This window comes from Bufo gargarizans, chromosome 5 (genome assembly GCF_014858855.1).
Source record: "Bufo gargarizans isolate SCDJY-AF-19 chromosome 5, ASM1485885v1, whole genome shotgun sequence".
In the NCBI taxonomy this organism is placed as follows: domain Eukaryota; kingdom Metazoa; phylum Chordata; class Amphibia; order Anura; family Bufonidae; genus Bufo; species Bufo gargarizans.
This window is the reverse complement of record NC_058084.1, coordinates 147,511,671-147,532,891: the sequence shown is the minus strand read 5'-3', so window position 1 is coordinate 147,532,891 and position 21,221 is coordinate 147,511,671. Positions and strand designations below refer to the sequence as shown.

General features: G+C 45.8%; 2 protein-coding genes and 1 long non-coding RNA gene across 7 annotated transcripts in view; 1 reads left to right on the top strand and 2 right to left on the bottom strand.

Annotated features, from left to right (window-relative positions):
• The window catches only part of ANKRD12 (ankyrin repeat domain 12), a 111,759-nt gene extending 110,511 nt beyond the window's left edge, over positions 1-1,248 (bottom strand). For 2 of the 4 annotated variants that reach the window (XM_044295818.1, XM_044295820.1), the window contains exon 1: positions 1,061-1,248. The gene's annotated coding sequence lies outside the window, so the exon portion shown is untranslated. The remainder of the gene's footprint in view (positions 1-1,060) is intronic. The other 2 variants (XM_044295817.1, XM_044295819.1) reach the window with 1 other exon arrangement.
• Positions 1,249-1,648: 400 nt separating this feature from the next.
• Positions 1,649-11,909, top strand: LOC122939685. Of its 2 annotated transcripts, none has more exons than XR_006390137.1 (3): positions 1,649-2,034; positions 9,349-9,435; positions 11,706-11,909. It is a non-coding gene; the product is annotated as an uncharacterized LOC122939685 (long non-coding RNA). The 2 variants fall into 2 exon arrangements; XR_006390136.1 differs by having other exon boundaries at positions 1,651-1,743.
• Positions 11,910-12,045: 136 nt separating this feature from the next.
• NDUFV2 (NADH:ubiquinone oxidoreductase core subunit V2) overlaps positions 12,046-21,221 on the bottom strand; it is a 34,482-nt gene continuing 25,306 nt past the window's right edge. The window contains exons 7-8 of the mRNA XM_044295857.1: positions 18,657-18,733; positions 12,046-12,201 (exon numbers count right to left, since the gene is read on the bottom strand). Of these exons, the coding sequence (XP_044151792.1) occupies positions 12,108-12,201; positions 18,657-18,733 (171 nt within the window). The 3' untranslated portion in view covers positions 12,046-12,107. The remainder of the gene's footprint in view (positions 12,202-18,656; positions 18,734-21,221) is intronic.

Genomic DNA, 21,221 nt, shown 5'->3' with positions numbered 1-21,221 from the left:
GAACTCCTTGCCAGATAGCAGATGATATAAAAGCCAAGTAGGGCATGAATGCAGACGCACGATACCATGTCACCCTGCCTCCGGCCAGCTTATTGCTAGGATGTGCCATTTCTTCCTCTCTATGCGGCATTCCTGCCTGGGTTGCATTGTCTCCGAGTGCTCGCCTGTGGAGAGAGAAGGAACACACCCCCTTTCTTCCCACTTGCTTTATACCATACCACTGAAAAATATGTGGACGCACTGCCCAGAAAACACTGGCAACGAAAGGAAACTGTGCCACACAACCAACAGGGTCATCTAAACCCCCTCCAGATGTCAGCGCTGTCAGGGGGTTCCAATCAATTTCTGAAGAACATCCACGTTAACGTTATTATGGTAACTTGCGGCCTGACGGAGCTGAAGGACCTGCCAAAGGCTGTTTCTACAACACGTCAAGATCTGCCATGGATGTAGGGAAAGTAAAAAGCACCGAACACCAAGGGTGGGCATCCCGGAGCCACAGCAATGCAGACAGATGGGCAGTGACACGTACAGCAGCCATTCCTGCTGCTCTTCTAGGACCAATCCTCAGCATCACAACACAAGCAGATCATCGCACTGTGCCCCCATACAACTTTACCACCGCACACTATGCCATCAGGGTGACAGCTGTCTACCGCCACTGTGACTCCCATATCTCCAGGGGGCAAAGACAAAGTCAGGACACAGGAGATGGCTAGAAAATAGGAAGTGTGGGCCAATGAAGGTGATGCCAGGGGAGACAGCAGGCACAGCATTACAGGCCCCCCTCAGTAGAGACAGAGGCAGGCACTGCAGAAGGGGCAGTGGGCACACACAGAGCAGGGGGTGTGGAGAGCAGCTGCACACACTGCCAGGCCTGCCAACCGCTGTGCCCCGGGAGTGCCAGGCCTCCAGCCGGAGCACCGCAGCCTGGTTACCACAGAGTTCACCATGTCATGTGTGGTAGACAACAAGGCACGGAACCCACTGCCAACCCCTGATATTCCCCGGCCTACACTTACCCACCCCCTCCCCATGTGACCCGTCCACAGCCACCTACCTGCCGCAACGCCTCGGAAACTATCCCGCCTGTCACACACCGAAGACCGGAGCGGTGCTGGGGGTACGAGACGGGGTGCAGGGCATTCAGTCCCCCGGTAGTCTCCTCACAGCAGCGCTCACACCCCTCTTCGTCCCTCTCTGCCGCCCTCCCCCTCACTACACGCTCTCCGCCTCCCCAGCGCACAGCCCTCAGCGACCCACAGCGGATTGGACGAGGCACTACGCACCACGTGATGCCAGGCCGGCGGAGCGGGATTGGGCGAGCTGGGGGCGGGGCGACGGAGAGCTGTCAGTCAGAAGCCATACATAGCCACCAGCGTCTGAGAGGGAGGTTTCCATAACAATGGGGCCGTGCAGCTGTAACGGGGCGCTATCTGTATGAGCATCCCACGTACAGTAGTCATGTCTGTCAGCTAATAGCCCATCCCCCACTAACACTCGCCAATGGCCCTGACTGGCAGAAATAACGCATTTCTACAAATCTGTCCGCAGACCCCCCCCCCCCTCCCGCGTGGCGTCACGGAAGGGCGGAACCACTTGTTACAAGCTGGCACTTGGAAACAGACCTGCCTTCTGTGATTGGTTGCTGGGGCACTGACGTCACTCGGGGGCTGCCTGTGCCGAGGAGAAGGTTCTCGAAAGGAGAGGAGGGCGAGAGGTGACACGGGCGGTCGCGTTCCGGTAGTTGCTCCCCAGTCTTTCTCTCCGGCTGTCCGTTTTTGTCTCTTGTCTCCTGTGTGTAACGCGCGGGTCGCCATTGTCGGTTTCGCCTTCACTATTGTGATGGCGCAGTGAGTATTGTCATCTAGAGGCCTCGGGCGCATGCGCGAACCCTCGGAAGGGATGGTGACGTCACTTGCGGCAGTGACGCAACCATCTGTTGTTTTGACAGCGGCTTTTTATTGAAATCTGTTGTGTGAGGAGGACCGGCTAGTCCTTCAGCAGGGACGGGGCTTGTAACTATGGCAACTGGTGAGGATTCTTCCTGGGACTTGTAGTGTGGTTGGTACTTGTGCTCTTGCTGTGGCGGCTTGCATAGTTCATTCACACAGTCAATCACCTTATTATTGACATTTAATTAAAGAGGTTGGAGATTATTTTTCTTAAAGGGTCAGACTGACATAAAAAAAAAAAAAAATCCTCCCCTCGCTGGACCCCCACTACTCCCATCCATCGCTTCCCGAGCCCCTGCACACAGTGATTGGCCAGTTGTGTGTCGTAAGGGACCCAGCAAGTGTAGATTTATCTTTTATTTTATTTTTTTACGCTATTCTTTTTTTAATTTATTTTTATGCCACTTTAAAGGGGTTGTCCGAGATGATGATGATTAAGGGAGCATTCACACGACCGTGTTGGTTTTGCGGTCGGCAAATCACGGATCCATGTGTTCCACATGTCTTCAGTTATCTTTCCGTTCCGTAAGTCCCTATAATACAGATGTGGTGCTTCCGTGTGTCATCCGTTTTTCACGGTCCGTAAAAAACTGAAATGGGGTTTCCTAGAATGTTTTCAGTCCAGGGGTCCACAAAAAACGGATGACATACGGATGCATTTCCGTGTGCTATCCGTTCTTTACGAACCCATTGACTTTCTATGGGGCCACGGACCGCAATTTGCAGCCAAGTACAGGACATGATCTAAAATAAAAGGAACGGACAGCACACGGATGACAATGAAAGGAATTGTCCGCAAAAATTGCGGAACGGACACGGAAGAAAAACACGGTCGTGTGGATGCTCCCTAAGGCTTATAAAAACATGGCTGCTCTCTTCCAGAACCAGCACGGTTGTCTGGCTCCATTGGAATCAGTGGGCAGTGCTGCAATACGGAGCACAACCCATGGATCGCAATGAAATAAAGCAGCCGTGTTTATTTTTTAATCTTGGATAACCCCTTTAAAATTTCAGACGAGCCGTCTAATAGCCTAAATAAAAATCCGTTCTCCACGTCTCCAGAGCTGTTCTCTGCGGTGCCGATGCGGGGCTCCTGCCGTTGCTTGTTTACAGGGATTGGCTGCAGTGGTCCTGTGCCCTATACCAGCGCCTCACCGCTGCAGCTTGTAGACGAGCAGTGGCAGGAGGATCGGGCCGGGTAAGTATTCCGTGACTGGCATTGGCTTCAGTTTTGTGTGATCTCATTCATTTCCCCCATACTCCTGCAATGTAACGAGAACCCATTGCGAAGCTATGAGCGTATACTTACAAAATATAACCATTAGGCCTCATGCACACCTGTCGTTGGACACGGATCTATTCACGAATGGGGTCTGCGATCCGCACCACAGAAAAGTAGTACATGCACCGTATCTCCCGGATTGTGGACCCATTCAAGTGAAAGGGGGCCGTATTTGTGATACGGTGTGCATACGGCCAGTGACCGTATATTGCAGACGCGGGCCACCTATGGTCTTGTGCATGCGGCTTTAAAAAATATATATATATTTATTTATTTTTATTTGTATGGGCACCTCATATGTAAATGGACTATTTCGCTGTAGGAATCTGGTCAGGTCTTCCGGAAGAGCAGCTTCCATTGTGCCCGGTGGCGTACTGCTTGATCCCGCTGTGTCTAGATATAATCATTTAAAGGTACTTTCACACTTGGCGGCAGAGGATTCCGGAAGGCAGTGCCGTCAAAACGCATGCAAACTGATGGCATTTGTCAGACAGATCAGGATCCTAATCCGTATGACAAATGCATTGAAATGCCGGATCTGTCTCTCCAGTGTCATCCGGAAAAACGGATCCAGCATTTATTTATTTTTTTCACATTTTTTGCGGTCTGAGCATGTGCAGACCGCAATGTCGGATCTGTTTTGCCGGAACACTCGGGGCCGTATCCGGCATTAATGCATTTCAATGTGAAAAAATGCCAGATCCGGCATGTGTTCCGTAATTTTGGATGGAGATAAAACCGCACCATGCTGTCAAAAAGACTCAACTGAAGACATGCTGATGCATCCTGAACGGATTGCTCTCCATTCAGAATGCATTAGGCCTCTTTCACACGACAGTATGGCTTTTTCAGTGTTTTGCAGTCCATTTTTCACAGATCAGTTCAGTTTATGTTCCGTTTTTCCATATGGCGTATACTGTAATTACATAGAAAAAATTGGGCTGGGCATAAAATTCTCAATAGATGGTTCTGCAAAAACGGAACGGATACGGTAGACATACGGATGCATTTCCATTTCTGTATGTGTTCCATTATTTATTTTTTTTGCTGACCCATTGACTTGAATGGAGCCAAGCACAGTGATTTGCGGACAATAATAGGACATGTTCTATCTCTTCACAGTATGGAAATACGGAAACAGAATGCACACAGAGACACTTCAGTTTTTTGTTTTTTTTGCTGAACCATTGAAATGAATGGTTCAGTATATGTACCGCATGCTGAAATACTGAACGCAAAATACTGTAGTGTGCATGAGCCCTTAGGATAAGGCTGCACAGGACCATATGTGCTTTGCGGTCCGCCAAAAAAAACGGATGACCTTTGTATGCCATTTTTTTGTTGTTGCAGATCCATTGTAACAATGCCTAAAACGGACAAGAATAGGACATGTTCTATTTTTTTTGCCGAGCTACGGAACGGACATACCGCATTTTTGGCGGACCCATTAAAATGAATGGGTCCGCATCGTATCTGCAAAAAAAATTGGAACGGACACCGAAACAAACAACGTTCGTGTGCATGTAGCCTAAAACTGATCAGTTCTTTTCCCGTATTGAGCCCCTAGGATGGAACTCGGTGCCAGAAAAGAATAACGCTAGTGTGAAAGTGCCCTAAGCACTATGCACAGTCTCTACACTTGTCATAATGGGGGGTGCTCTTCAAGACGTTCGGACTTCATTTGTGTATGTAGCCCTATGAACCCTAAGGCTACATGCACACAACAGTGAAAAACGGACATGTGATGTACATTTTTTTTTAGCGGCCATCACACGTCCATTTTAAGACCAATGGTAGTGTATGGGGTTATTCACATGGCAGATTTTTTGACGGCCAGGGAATAACGGACGTAAAAAATTAGAACATGTTCTATCCTGTCCGTTTTTCACTGACTGATAGCCACCATACAATTGAATGTGTCCGTTTTTGTTTTTTATATACTGTAGATTTTTATTAGCACATAGCGTGCACATTTTCAATAATACAGAAAGGAAGAAAAGGGAAAAACATGAAATGGTAGGACAGCTCATACAGAGTCATTTGGCAGACCATAAAAATGGGAACATACCCAATGAACGTTGCGTGTAGTAGTACAGGTCCCATAAAACGTAAAACTCAGGACTAGGGATAAGACAGCTGACAGGACACGAAAGGAACAGGTAAGGGGGGAGTAAGGGTGGGGTGGGAGGGGAGACGATTAGGGGGATGCCAGGTGTGTATCCCAGGGTAGCCATATTGTTTGTAATTGTTCCATGGTGTTGTTAAGGGACCCAGTGAGACATTCCAAGGACCTGAAGTCACGGATCCTGGCTATAAGCATTGACTTAGTAGGAGGGGTAGTCTGCTTCCAGGATTTGGCTGCAGTACAATAGTGAGAGAAGCAGCCTGGAGGAGTGCTTGTCCAACCCCAGAGGTGGCAGGTTAAGGGCTCGTTCACACGAACGTATTTTGCGTGTCGTATACAGAACCATTCATTTCAACGGGTCCGCAAAAGAAGCGGACAGCACTGTGTGTGCTGTCCGCATCCGTTGCTCCGTTCCATGGGCCCCAAAAATTATGACTCCTGTTTTGCGGACACAAATAGGCATTTCTATAAGGCCTCATGCACACGACCGTTGTGTGCATCCGCGGCCGTTGTTCAGTGTTTCCAGTCCGTGAAAAAAATGACCTGTCCTATTTTTTCACGGACAACGGTTCACGGACCCATTCAAGTTAATGGGTCCGTGAAAAATCACGGATGCTCACAAGATTGTGATCCGTGTCCGTTTTTTCCTATCATTTCAAAGGCAAACTTGACTTAGATTTTTTTTTTCATTTTTCATGTCCGTGGATCCTCCAAAAATCAAGGAAGACCCACGGAAGAAAAAACGGACACGGATCACTGAACAACGGAAACCGTTTTTGCGAACCGCAAAAAAAAAAAATGTCCGTGTGCATGAGGCCTTATAGGCCTCCTGTTCTGTTCCGCAAATTGCGGAAGGCACACAGGCGTCATCCGTGTTTTGCGGACCGCAAAAAACAGCACGGTCGTGTGAACGAGCCCTAAGTAAGTAGACCTTTGGGTCTAGCGCAGGGATCAGCAACCTTTGGCACTCCAGCTGTTGTAAAACTACAATTCCCAGCATGCTCCATTCACTTCTATGGGAGTTCTGAGAAGAGCAGAGCAAGTATGCATGCTGGGAGTTGAAGTTTCACAACAGCTGGAGTGCCGGAGGTTGCCTACCCCTGGTCTAGCGGGACAGGGGATCCAAAAAAGGAATGAGTCACGTCCCTCACCTCCCGCCAAAATGGGATGATACTGGAGCACGTCCAGAAAATACGATACAAAGAACCCACGTGGTTCCAGCAGACAGACAGACAGAATAGTGGGGTTATGGAATGTAGGAGTGCAGGGGTATGGTGCAAATAGATGACTGGGCTGCCCTATTCCATACAGTCTGCCAGGCACTGGGAGAAAGAGGCCATCCAAGGGTGGTAGCCCATTTTTCCATGTAAGCATTATGTGGGGTCTTGCCCTCCGCAATAGAATGTGTCAGTTTTTAACGTCAGTGTCTCAGAAAGGCATCAGTGGGAAAGAAAGTCAGTTTTTAAGAAGTTTTTTCAAAGCCTTGTTTTTCTTTAATTTTTTAATATTTGTAAGTTACAGTTTGGAAAAAAAAAATTTTTTTTATGTTTGGGTGCAATTTGTGTTTTGAAATAAAATACACTCCTATACCCTGTGATAAGTCCTCCTTAAAGGTGGCAAGAGAAAGCAGGAGGAGGGCACTTATGGGCAGATTTGCTAGTGTAAATTCACGGTGTATTTACACGTGTTAACTGAGCAGACAGCGATTGGGAAGGGACGGGACCGTTTCTTCTTGATCATTGCCTGCTCGTCAGAGGGGGTGAGAATTGCATTTACATGCAGCAGTATGGGCACGATCAATCGCGATGATTGACTATTTCGCCTTCACATTTCACATGAGAGATAGGAATGGCTTTACCGTACATGCAAGTTGAATCGGTGTTGTCTGCGCTTGCATTCAGTGTTTGTTTTTTAGGTACGGTTTGCATCCGTTTTTCACTCGCATGAAGAAAAACTGATGAATAACCTTCAACATCTCCTAGCAACCATCATTGAAAAACGCATTGCACCTGGAGGCCTTCCATTTTTCAAGCGGCCCCATCCATTTTTTAAAGGGCATGAAAAACACAGTATAATAGAACATGCTGCAATTTAAAAACATTACTCACCTCTTCTCTCCTCTTCTTTGTTCTTCTTGAATGAACTGCAAAAGGACCTTCGCTGACGTCAGCGCAGGTCCTGCTGAATGAATATAGAAGGTCCTTCTATCTTCATTCAGCAGGACCTGCGCTGACATCACAGGTCCTGAAAGAAGAAGAAGAAAGAAGACTATGCCAGCTGCGCAAAGAAGTGGATGAGGTAATTTATATATATTTTTTTTTAACCCCCTCAAGGCACATTTTACTAAGCATTCTGTATTAAGAATGCTATTATTTTCCCTTATAACCATGTTATAAGGTAAAATAATACAGTATTTAGACTTTAAGGCTAGGTCTACACGACAACATTTTGTCTCACGACAATTTTTTTTAATGATGGTCTGTGGTGTCGCACTGCAACATGAGACATGCCGCGACAGTCGCAAAAAATCCATTCGAGATGGATTTTTCTGCGACTGTCACGTCAGTATTTGCATGTTGCAGTGCGACACCACAGACAATCATAAAAACTGTCCCGCGACAAAATGTTGCAGTGTAGTTGTGCCCTGCGCGACAAATGTCGTTGTGTAGACCTAGCCTAAAGGGGTTGCTCATCCCTATCATCTCCTAGCAACCATGCGTGAAAATTGCACTGCACCCGCTTGTGGATGCTTGCGATTTTCACGCAGACCCGTTAATTTCTATGGGGCCTGCGTTGCGTGAAAAACGCAGAATATAGAACATGCAGCGATTTTTCACACAACGCAGAAGTGATGTGCAAAAATCGCCGCTCATCTGAACAGCCCTATTGAAGTGAATGGATCCGGATTCAGTGCGGGTGCAATGCGTGAGGCGCTGGATTGTCGCCCGTTTAAAAGGGGCCTTAAGGTGGTTAAAGGGTTTTCTGCTGCTGAATACAGGCACGTGCATGCTTTCTTATAAAACCAAATTCCAATGTATGGAGGTGGCACAGAAACTTCTGCATCTAATCTGCCATGTGTGAGCATACCCTAATCCTTGTGATAATGGGGACTGGCAGACGAGAGGCGCTGTACAGCGCTTGTGTCCTACTAGCAGTACAGATCAGTAATAGTTGATGCCACCGCAGTATGTGGGAGGAAAGAATGGAGCCGGAGGGGATTTCCCAGCTGCGCTTAGAGCTGTGTGCAGACTGTGACTCAGCAGCTGATTGGTGCCCGACATCCTGCTGACACTTCCTGCTGGTGGAGAGACACAGGCTGCAGCCTCGCTCACTGTTCAGACACAGAATTGTGCACAGGGAGCTGCAGAATGGAGCAAATATTGTCAGGAGTTTTTTTTTCTTTTTTCCTTAGGGCTCTTTTAATACCTAGTTAACCCCTTAATGACCAGGCCTGAAAAAACCTTTAGGTCACGCTCACATTTGCGGCAAGCTGATCCAGCACAAATGCTGCCCGAAAGTGGCTGGATCACATCCCAATCTCATTACAGTCAATAGGAATCCAGCAATGTCTGATCTGGCAGGCTGCCGTACGTGTGAACACGGCCTCTATGACTCAGTTTTCACAGCTATAACCTTCTAATTTTTTTTTTATCCATTTACGTGGCTGTCTGAGGGGTTTTATGCAGGAGAAGTTTCATTATGTTTTTGGGGGCTGCATATAAATAACGGTATCATTTATATAAATTTTGCTGGGGAAAAAGCTTTTTTTTTTTTATGCTGTTCATATTTTAAACGAAATTACCTGATAAATGAATTTGCCAGGTTATCACAGTTGTGTGCATATAATATTTTAAATTTACTTTGTGCACCATAACATTTATTTTATACTAAATAATTGTAAATAAAAACTCTGAAAAAGCATTTTATTTTTATTACATCCCATTATGTAATTACTATTCACCTTTTATTTTAAACTTCTGATGTAGTGTCCTCCCCCTGGGCATCTTCACAGACTCATTTGCATGCGGATTAAAAGTGTTTTTCTCCACAACGATGCTAGCAAGGAACTAACGGTAAGCACAGTTTTAATAGGGGGGATGCCGTGGACATAACACTGTTAATAGGGTGAATCTGCGTGAAAGACTCCCTTTTAAACCACAACGGACACATAAACAGTACTATTACGGAAAAAAATACGATGTTATGGAAGTAGGTACTAAAAAATCTTAGATTTTGAAGAGAAAGTCTGACTCCCATCCAAATATCTAAACAATATTATTGTATTATCAAAAATATAAAAAACTTTTCACCAATGGCTCTTTCACAACTGCGTTATTGTCTTCCGGCATAGAGTTCCGTCGTCGGGGCTCTATGCCGGAAGAATCCTGATCAGGATTATCCTAATGCATTCTGAATGGAGTGAAATCCGTTCAGGATGCATCAGGATGTCTTCAGTTCCGGACAGGAACGTTTTTTGGCCGGAGAAAATACCGCAGCATGCTGCGCTTTTTTTTGCTCCGGCCCAAAAAACTGAAGACTTGCCGCAAGGCCGGATCCGGAATGAATGCCCATTGAAAGGCATTGATCCAGATCCGGCCTTAAGCTAAACGTCGTTTCGGCACATTGCCGGATACGACGTTTAGCTTTTTCTGAATGGTTACCATGGCTGCCGGGACGCTAAAGTCCTGGCAGCCATGGTAAAGTGTAGTGGGGAGCGGGGGAGCGGTATACTTACCGTCCGTGCGGCTCCCCGGGGCGCTCCAGAGTGACGTCAGGGCGCCCCAGGCGCATGGATGACGTGATCGCATGGCACGTCATCCATGCGCATGGGGCGCTCTGACGTCACTCTGGAGCGCCCCGGGAGCCGCACAGATGGTAAGTATACCGCTCCCCCGCTCCTACTATGGCAACCAGGACTTTAATAGCGTCCTGGCTGCCATAGTAACACTGAAAGCATTTTGAAGACGGATCCGTCTTCAAATGCTTTCAGTACACTTGCGTTTTGCCGGATCCGGACAACGCAAGTGTGAAAGAGGCCTAAAACAGTTAAGGGATTCGATTATCAAATAACTTACTTTCTTTAGGGAACATCATCTCCCTTAGGGATTTGATCAAATCTCCATTTTCATCATTTCCCTGTGACATATATTTTCTATACAGATTTGGTTCCTTGTCAGGAACATGCAGAACTCCTGGTGGCTCCTCCGAGAAACTTGTCCATAGTTTTGTCCAGCACCCATAGACTTGTATGGAAGTCTGTCTGATTCTGTTCGTTATTCTTCCCTACAAGCGTTACTTCTTGGTACGGTTCATGAGGCCTTTTCTGAAGCCACAGTATTGGTTATAGTGGCTTTTGTTACAATGGCCAACTGTGTATTTCAGCATCAGTCACTTGTCAATAAGTCAAATTATGGCACGTCATATTTACCCCATAATTTGCGACTTTTGGACCATCTCACCACTTTTCTAAAATGGCAGAAAAGGGGGTGATGCTTAGTGGGAAGGACGGGGCTTCCCACAGGCACCAGATTTACTATAACCTACTCCAGAAACTGGCAAATGATATCTCAAGTCTACGCTAGCCCCTTGATTTGAGTTTCTGGCGCATGGACTGCCAGAGATGCGCCTAATGTTATTGAGAGGCATTTGCCTCTCACTATGGCGCAGAGGAATCAAGACCGGCGTATGGGAACACCAGACTAGATAAATGTTGTCCTATGTGTTTAGTGTAAAGATTTAAGACTGAGGTTCTGACTATGTTTTAAAAGAAATGATTCCCTGTATGAGGATTCCCCTCTCAAAGTACCTGAAATGACAGGGCTCATTCACATGACCAATTTTGCGGAATGGGTGCGGACCCATTAATTTCAACGGAGCCGAAAAATATTCAGACTGCAAACAATGTGCTGTCCGCATCCGTTGCTCCGTTCCGTGGCCCCACAAAAAAGTTAGAACATGTCCTATTTGTGGACAAGAATAGGCATTTCTATAATGGGCTGCCCGTTCCTCAAATTGCGGAATGCATATGGACGGGCATCAGTGTTTTGCAGACTACAAAACACAGCAGGGGTCGCATGAATGCGCACTTAGGTCGAGTTCACACTCCAGTTATTTCCATCAGTTATTGTGAGCCAAAACCAGTAGTGAAGCCTACTCAGATCAGGTGTAAAAGGAAAGATCTGCACCTGTTCTGTGTTTTTGACCCACAATAACTGAAGTGTGAACTCAGCCTTACACTTTATTAGAATAGGCTGAAATGTGGGTGTACCATGAGGAATAACTATCTGCCCATTACATGACTTGTATCTGGCATTTCTAACAGTTTTCCCTCTGTAATTCTCAGTTTTTCAGAGCGTGGGTGGAGACTAGCTGGTTTCATGTCTGTCTATAGACTGCACATGGAGACAAAGGAGCTTCCTAACCCTGCAGCAGCAATCACATGCACAGTGCCATACTAGAATGGGACACATGACTGCTGCAGCCAGTCACTGTCCTTAGCGGTAAAATCTGATTGGCTGCAGTGGTTGTGTGCTGTCTGTAAACCAACAGTGGCAAGAGAACCGGACCAGCTCCGCAGAGAAAAAGCTAAATCACTGTTAATAGAAAGAGGACTGCTTCTTATGGAGTTGTGACAGAATTCATACCATGTATATATTAGAACATGACTGCACCATCTATAGGTATTGTGGTTTATGACATAACTTTATTATTGTTTAGGTTTACAAACAGATACATTTACTAAGATTCAGAGGTCTGCCCTAACACCAAAGCCAGGTCCTGGTGGAGGTCCAGTCAGAGAGGTTAGTCCTCCAGCAGGCTCACACGAGAATCTGCCATTTCTGGGGAAAAAAAAAAAAATATGGTTCAACATACAGTCTTACAGGTGCGATACAAGAGAGAATATTTAACCCTTTTGCTGCTAGGAACAGCATCATACACCTGAACCAGTTTACTATTCCCCATAATTGACAAGATACATTTTTACTGTTCACTTTTTATAAATTAAAAACTGTAATTTGTCATTCTATTTTATTTAACTTTTTTGATCCCATAAGGAGACTTTTTTGCTTTTTCAAGTTGATGTGCCAGTGACAGATTGTTTAAAGGGCTTGTCCCAAGTAAAGTATTCTACATTCTTCAAACCAGCACCTAGCTCTGAATACTTCTGTAACTGCATGTCATTAAATATTTGATAGCCACTGGGTACTTCAATAAAATGTATCTGTATAGTGCTACATGCAGTTTTTATATTTTTTATATTCTGTCAACCTTACTAAGGTGGTCGCACATGCTCAATTCCATCCTTTAACCACCACCAGCTGGTCTATTCTTAAAAAGGTGGGACAGTTAGGCCTCATGCACACGACAGTATTTTTTCACTGTCCGCAAAACGGGGTTCCGTTGGTCCGTGACCGTCTTTTCATCCGTTTTGGTGTCCGCCTGGCCGTGCGGAGCCAAACGGATCCGTCCTGAATTACAATGCAAGTCAATGGGGACGGATCAGTTTGACGTTGACACAATATGGTGCAATTGCAAACGGATCCGTCCCCATTGACTTTCAATGTAAAGTCTGGAGTCCCTTTTATACCATTGGATCTGAGTTTTCTCCAATCCGATGGTATATTTTAACTTGAAGCGTCCCCATCACCATGGGAACGCCTCTATGTTAGAATATACTGTCGGATATTAGTTACATCGTGAAAATTCATATCCAACAGTATATTCTAACACAGAGGCGTTCCCATGGTGATGGGGACGCTTCTAGTTAGAATATACTACAAACCGTGTACATGACTGCCCCCTGCTGCCTGGCAGCACCCGATCTCTTACAGGGGGCCGTGATCAGCACAATTAACCCCTCAGGTGCCGCATCTGAAGGGGTTAATTGTGCGTATCATATCCCCTGTAAGAGATCAGGGCTGCCAGGCAGCAGGGGGCAGACCCCCCTCCCTCCCCAGTTTGAATATCATTGGTGGCCAGTGCGCCCTCCCCTCCCTCCCTTGTAATAATAACATTGGTGGCACAGTGTGTGGCCTCCCCCGCTCTATTGTAATAACATTGGTGGCCAGTGTGCGGCCTCCCCTCCCCCCCCCCCCCCCGATCATTGGTGGCAGCGGAGTTCCGATCGGAGTCCCAGTTTAATCGCTGGGGCTCCGATCGGTAACCAGGACGCTACTGCAGTCCTGGTTGCCATGGTTACTTAGCAATAGTAGAAGCATCATACTTACCTGCTGGCTGCTGCGATTTCTGTGTCCGGCCGGGAGCTCCTCCTACTGGTAAGTGACAGGTCTGTGCGGCGCATTGCTAAATTAACTGTCACTTACCAGTAGGAGAAGCTCCCGGCCGGACACAGACATCGCAGCAGCCAGCAGGTAAGTATGATGCTTCTACTATTGCTAAGTAACCATGGCAACCAGGACTGCAGTAGCGTCCTGGTTGCCATGGTTACCGATCGGAGCCCCAGCGATTAAACTGGGACTCCGATCGGAACTCCGCTGCCACCAATGATCGAGGGGGGGGGGGGGGGGCGCACACTGGCCACCAATGTTCTTATTACAATAGAGGGAGGTAGGGGGGGGCCGGGGGAGGCCGCACACTGTGCCACCAATGTTATTATTACAATAGAGGGAGGGATGGGGCTGCACTGGCCACCAATGAAATTTAAACTGGGGAGGGAGGGGGGGGGTCTTCCCCCTGCTGCCTGGCAGCCCCTGATCTCTTACAGGGGGCTATGATATGCACAATTAACCCCTCAGGTGCAGCACCTGAGGGGTTAATTGTGCTGATCACGGCCCCCTGTAAGAGATCGGGTGCTGCCAGGCAGCAGTCATGTACACAGTTCGTTGTATATTCTAACTAGAAGCGTCCCCATCACTATGGGAACGCCTCTGTGTTAGAATATACTGTCGGATCTGAAAACTCAGCTCTGAAAAAGCTTTTATGCAGACGGATCTTCGGATCAGTCTGTATGAAAGTAACCTACGGACACGGATGCCAATGTTGTGTGCATCTGTGTTTTTTCACGGACCCATTGACTTGAATGGGTCCGTGAACCGTTGTCCGTCAAAAAAAATAGGACAGGTCATATTTATTTGACGGACAGGATACACGGATGCGGCTGCAAAACGGTGCATTTTCCGATTTTTCCACGGACCCATTGAAAGTCAATGGGTCCGCGAAAAAAAAACTGAAAACGGTACAACGGCCACGGATGCACACAACAGTTGTGTGCATGAGGCCTTACAGGGTGGAAGCTGTGGCAGAAGGAACACACCTTGGCAAATCTGGCAAAGAAATAAATGGGGAGATCTCTGGATCCATGTGAGGTGCAGGGCTGGTTCTATTTATTTTTATTTTTCTAAAGATTGTCATTTATTATATAATGTATTTTTTTTTTTTTTTAAGTTACTCATGGGATAACACATTTGTATCACATATTTTGTGTTTTAATTTTCCATGTCAGTATATATATAAAAAAAAAAAATCCTAAAATCCCACTAAGCTTAGTAAAAACACCACTTTCTGGTCTGTACAGATCACATTTCTTCACAGTCAGAATTACAATGACATATCACTTATTCACAATAGATGATTAAAGCTCATCTACTCCTTTCCTGTACAGTGCCCCCTGCACAGACCATGCCTGGAATACGCTCCCTCAGAAGTCCAGTCCCCTCCAAACCACTGTGTCTATGACCTACATGGCTGCTGTAAAGCATCTAAAGCCTCATGCACATGGCCGTTTTGGCGGCTTGGATGCGGACCCATTCACTTCAATGGGGCCGCAAAAGATGCGGACAGCGTGGCCCCGCTAAAAAAATATAACATGTCCAATTCTTGTCCGCGCTTTGAGGACAAGAATAGTCATTTATATTGAAGGCTGTCCGTGCCGTTTCACAAATTGCAGAACACACCCGGACACCATCCGCGATTTGCGGACCACAAAACACACCACTGTCGTGTGCATGAGGCCTAAAATGCTATTAACAACTGCAAAATGGCTGCCCCCTATAAACAGGTTTAGGAAATAGAATGAAAATGTACAGAACATAAAAACAGATTTGAAAAAAGGATGTGTCTCTGTTTTTTAACTGCCAGAAAAAGATATATATGCGATGCATTCCTTTTAAATATTTTTCCATTATAATGACATTATATTGCTCCCTGGAAATATAAATTAGGGTGGGTTCACATCAGCGTTGTGTTCTGTTACTTTCTGTTATAACCATGTTATAATGGAAAGCCATAAAAGAATACATAAGACGGAAGCCTTTAAGAGACATTCCGATTTGATCCTTCATAATACAAGTCTATGGGCAGCATAACTGATCCGTTATGCAGGAGTCCAATCCTGCATAACGGAAACCACGACGGATCAGTTATGCTGCCCATAGACTTGTATTATGACGGAATGCAAAACGGAAGCCTTTAAAAGGCATTCCACTTTGCTTTCCGTCTTAATAGAAGTCTATGGGAATCATAACAGATCCGTCCCATTTCCGGTATGCAGAACGGAGAAAAAAAGGCCTGTCAACAAGACTTTGTTTTCAGTCTTGTATAACGGGAACCAGACGGATCTGTTAGGATTCCCATAGATTTCTATTATGACAGATCAAAACGTAATGCCTCTTAAAGGCTTCCGTTTTGACTTCTGTCTTATGGATTCCATTATTTGACGTTATAACCGTATTATAATGGAATACATAACGCTGATGTGAACCCACCCTTACACACATATGCCTAGCATGATTTTTTTTTTTTTTGGACAGCCCTGGAGGCCTTTGTTGTGCCTTGGGCTATCTACATAAAACAATCAGACATGAGCAGCACGGAAAGGGATAATCATGGGGAACACAGACCAGTAACCAAGTCATTCAGCTTGGTTGTTACTGGGCAAGTGCCATGGTTAATGTCGCCTGCAAAATGGTGGTTAGCACTGGCATAACGTGAGAGGATGAAAAGCAAGATTGTCGATAGTGGCATGTGAAGAGTCAGTGCTGTGACTGAAGAGTCATGATATTTTTGACCTACCCTCAGACCCCTGCTGATCAGCAGTTTGAAGAGCTACGTCCTCTTCAGTGTGTACCCAAGGCCATTGTAGCTTTGTATGGGACAAACAACTATAATTACACGGCACTGACACTACAATCTAGACCAGGGGTGCACAACCTGTGGCTCTTGATACCATATGGTAACAGACATGTATGTCTATGTCTTGTGGCTGCTCACATGTATTTTTTATGTATTTCTCCCATTAGATGGGAGTCCTGGAACTAGACATAAATGGTATATACTGTGTGTTCAATATGCCATAAATACAGTATTTCAGTTCTTAATACCCCTTTAAATTTTAATTTTGGCCCTTGTTGTTGGTTCAGTCTGGCAATGTGGCCCCCAACCAGTAAACGTTGTGCACCACTGATCTAGACAGTGTGCCCCTTCAAACAGCTGATCGGCTGGGGTACTGACCATCAGCACCTGGATCTGCAGGCTAGGATATAGCCAGCTGAGACACGCCCCCCGAGTTGTGATAGGCTGAGCTGAGACCTGCCACTGAGCTGCAGCAGAAAAGACACGCCCCTGAGCTGTCAGCTTAATATAAATCTAGAAGAGCAATGAATGGGGAGATCTGTGGATCCATGTGAGGTACAGGGCTGGTTCTAGCTTTGTTAGAAAGAGGTTGTCATGGGCTATATGAGGTGTGATTTTTATTTTTTACATTAGTCATGGGATAACCCCTTTAATGACTAATCAATACAATGTCACTGCACAACCCCTTTAAGAAGCTAGGGCTGCAAGTCAGATTGTGCCATAGGCACAACAGGAATTTAGTTTGTGTGGCGATTATCGTCTCACATGTCCTACAGTTTCCTCAATGTAGCGAAAAAACGTCAATAGGTTAACTGGCTACACTGTAAATCCAATGGTTCAGAGGGCCATGGGAATAAAGTCTCACACTGTGTCAGCAGTATATTAAAGGGAGTCTGTCACCTAAAATCACCATTATAGAACACTAACATCAGGATCTCCATTACATTCCCAATATTAGAATGCTACCTTCCATATTGCATTTTCTCAGAAAAAACACTTTTATTCAAATATGTTAAATTAGCTTCTAAAGGTGCCCAGGGGTAACAGACATGTATGTTCATGCGGCCGGTGCCCAAGCCCCTTGGCGCTTTTCATACAAAACTCCTCCCCTTTCACGCCTCTGACCCGCCCTAGGTTCTTCTGATTATGTCCTCCTCTTAGTGAGAAATCCAGCACCGTTCAACAGATTCACCGCGCCTGCGCACTTCATTCTCCATTATGGGCAGAGGCACAAGAGCGTTTAATGCGCATGTGCTGGCCCGTACATCCCGATCTAGCTGGCCTGGTGCCTCTGCCCACAATGGGGAATGAAGTGTGCAGGCGAGGCAAATCTGTTGAACGGCCCTGGATTTCTCACTAAGAGGAGGACGTAATCAGAAGAACCTTGGGTGGGTCAGAGGGGTGAAAGGGGAGGGGTTTTGTATGAAAAGCACCAAGGGGCCTGGGCAATGGCCACATGAACGCCGCCCCTGGGCACCTTCAGAAGCTAATTAACATATTGAATAAAAGTGTTTGAGAAAATTGGCGATGGAATATGGAAGGTAGCATTCTAATATGGGGAATGTAATGGAGATCCTGATGTTACTGTTTTTTTTTTTTTTTTTTTTTTAAATAGTAATTATATTGGTAGCCGTTTTGAACCAGTCCAAAAATAGTGTTAGAAGAGTAGGAAACAAGTGTAGAATTTCTAAAGACACCCATTACAATAACTTTACTGCAGACCGTTTGAACCAGTCTGTAAAGTTCCACAGTAACATTGGCAGAATGTAGCATTTAACATCACGCTTTTTACCTTGTGCAGTCCTGTCTATTAAAGGGGTTGCCCCCTTATGAAGTGTTTGACTGCTGGGGCACCAACTGATCCCCATTTGAATGAAGTGGCGGACATGCATGTGCGTTGCCTCTTCGTTCGGCTCTGTGGGGCTGCTGGCGCACTCGGCTATCTCCGGCATTCCCACAGAACTGATTGCATACATGTCTGCCGCTCCGTTCAAAAGGAGCACCACAGGCCTAGTTCTCGTGATCTGGTGATACTTAGAACAAACCGAAATACCCAATCAGGTTGGAAAACAACAAGTGGTAAAATCCGATAATGGTAGATTACTGCCGAATACACAAGTTCCATCACCAAAACAATTTGGCTAATCCATTAACCCCTTTAACATAGCACATACAATACAGGCAAATACTACAAGTCCATTACCTTGGTCCAGGATCAGGAACTTTCCCAGCCTTCAAATCATCAATGATACTTTCCATGTCCTTTGGCAACAAATCTTCCTGCAAGATTATTAGGTTCTGATATCAATATATTCCACATACACTGACATTTATTTCTATTTCACCTTCACAGATTTCGTAAAAAACTTGCAGGGTTGTGTATTTTGGACCATTCAACAATTTTTAACATATTGGGGGAGATTTATCAAACTGGTGTAAAGGAGAACTGGCTTAGTTATCCATAGCAACCAATCAGATTCCACCTCTCCTTTGGAAAATAAAGTGGAATCTGATTGGTTGCTATGGGCAACTAAGCCAGTTCTCCTTTACCCCAGTTTGATAAATCTTCCCCATTATTTCTATACTGTATGAGGGCAAAAACTGTCTCCAACCTTTAGTCAGACCTGACATAGGAGTCCTTGCACATTTTTATTTTATTTTCTTGGAAAAAAAATGGTCATAAGCAATCAGACTCCACCTGTCACTGCTCCATAGGGCTTTTAAAAATGGAGCAGTGACCCGATTGGATAAGATGATATTATGCTACTAATTTAACCCCTAGTGACCACCCACATTTTTTACAAATTGCATTCCAAGAGCTATAACTTTTTTGTTTTTTCATCAATGTACTTGTATGAGGTCTTATTTTTTGCAGGACAAGTTATAGTTTTTAATGCACCATTTTAGGGACATGTAATGTTTGATTAAAGCAAGCTGTTTTGCTAAAACCCCCTTTGTTTACGTCAGTACAACTTCTGGTCAGATCTTCCTAAAAATAGTGTGTTTGGCCGACACCTCTCTCTCCGGACTCAGTTGAGCACGAATGTTCTGTCAATGGGGAGAGAGTCACTGTCAGACCATCCTGTGGTGGCTAAATTCCTCAGAGAACAAAAGGATCAGCTGAAAAAATAAAATTCAGCTTGCCCGATCCTTCTCTCCCGTGACATCATGTGACCACAGCCCAGAAAGGAAGACAGAAGCAATAAAAGGCAAAATAAATAAATTATAAAATTACAGCCACCTTCATAAATGATTAGATTAAAGGGATTCTGTCACCTCCCCTAAGCCAAAAAACGATTTTAAAGCAGCCATGAAGCACAGCTTACCTGGATTAGGCTGTGCTCTTTTATCTTGAAATCCGTCCAGCAGTTACTGCAAAAAACGACTTTGATTGATATGTAAATGTGTCCTGAAGGTGCCCAGAGGGGCGTTTTGTTTATCTTAGAGAGCCCAGTACCGCCCCTCTTACAGTGCCCAGCCCGCCTTCCTTGTACTGTCTAACCGCCGCCCCCAGCCTGCCACAGCCTCTCCTCCCTCTCCCTCACGCCGAACGAAGTCTCGCACAGGCGCAGTACCCACTGAGGGCTGCGCCTGTGCGATCAGCAGGAGACTGAGGGCAGCAGCTTCATCCTCGTCACTGGGCATGCGCTGAGCCCAGTGACGTCCGATGCTCGCTCTTCCCTCAGTCAGCAGGGAAGAGCGAGCATCGGACGTCACTGGGCTCAGCGCATGCCCAGTGACGAGGATGAAGCTGCTGCCCTCAGTCTCCTGCTGATCGCACAGGCGCAGCCCTCAGTGGGTACTGCGCCTGTGCGAGACTTCGTTCGGCGAGAGGGAGGAGAGGCTGTGGCAGGCTGGGGGCGGCGGTTAGACAGTACAAGGAAGGCGGGCTGGGCACTGTAAGAGGGGCGGTACTGGGCTCTCTAAGAGGAACAAAACGCCCCTCTGGGCACCTTCAGGACACATTTACATATCAATCAAAGTCGTTTTTTGCAGTAACTGCTGGACGGATTTCAAGATAAAAGAGCACAGCCTAATCCAGGTAAGCTGTGCTTCATGGCTGCTTTAAAATCGTTTTTTGGCTTAGGGGAGGTGACAGAATCCCTTTAAAGGATGCTCATTCAAACCAGGAAACCTCTTTAAAAGGGAATCTGTCACCAGTCTTATGGTGTCCTAACTAAGGGCAACATAAATAAGTGACTGATTCTTTTAGCAAAATGCTGGGTCACTTTCTTTAATTGACCCAGTCAATCTGCCTACATCTTGTATTGAAAAGCTCCAGCTGATAATGATGAGTCATGAATATTTATGAGCTCCTGACTCTCCCCGCCCACCTGCTGCTGAGTGACAGTTTGTTTCCATATGAATCAGCAGCAGGTGGGCAGGGGAGTGGCTATAGCTCTGAATTAAATATACGCTGGACTCCTTGACATCACACTGGACTCGAATCAGCTCATTAGCATGCAGCATTTTTGTGTGTATATTATGAGGTAACCATCTGTCACACCAGTAAGTGAATACATCTAAGGTACTTTTTAGTAGTTAATGATTGTATATAATTAGTTAGATTATAATCAAATATCCACATGACAGGTTCCCCTTAAGGCTAAAAACAAACAAAAAAAAGTTGTGAACATTTTACAAGAAAGGGCAGCACGTCACCACTAAAGCCAGTCATTGGCTGGAGCAGTGCATGGGATCATGGATGTAAACTGTGCAGGGAACGGAGGGAGGGAGCTCGTTGTCACACCGTGCTGTATTATAACTT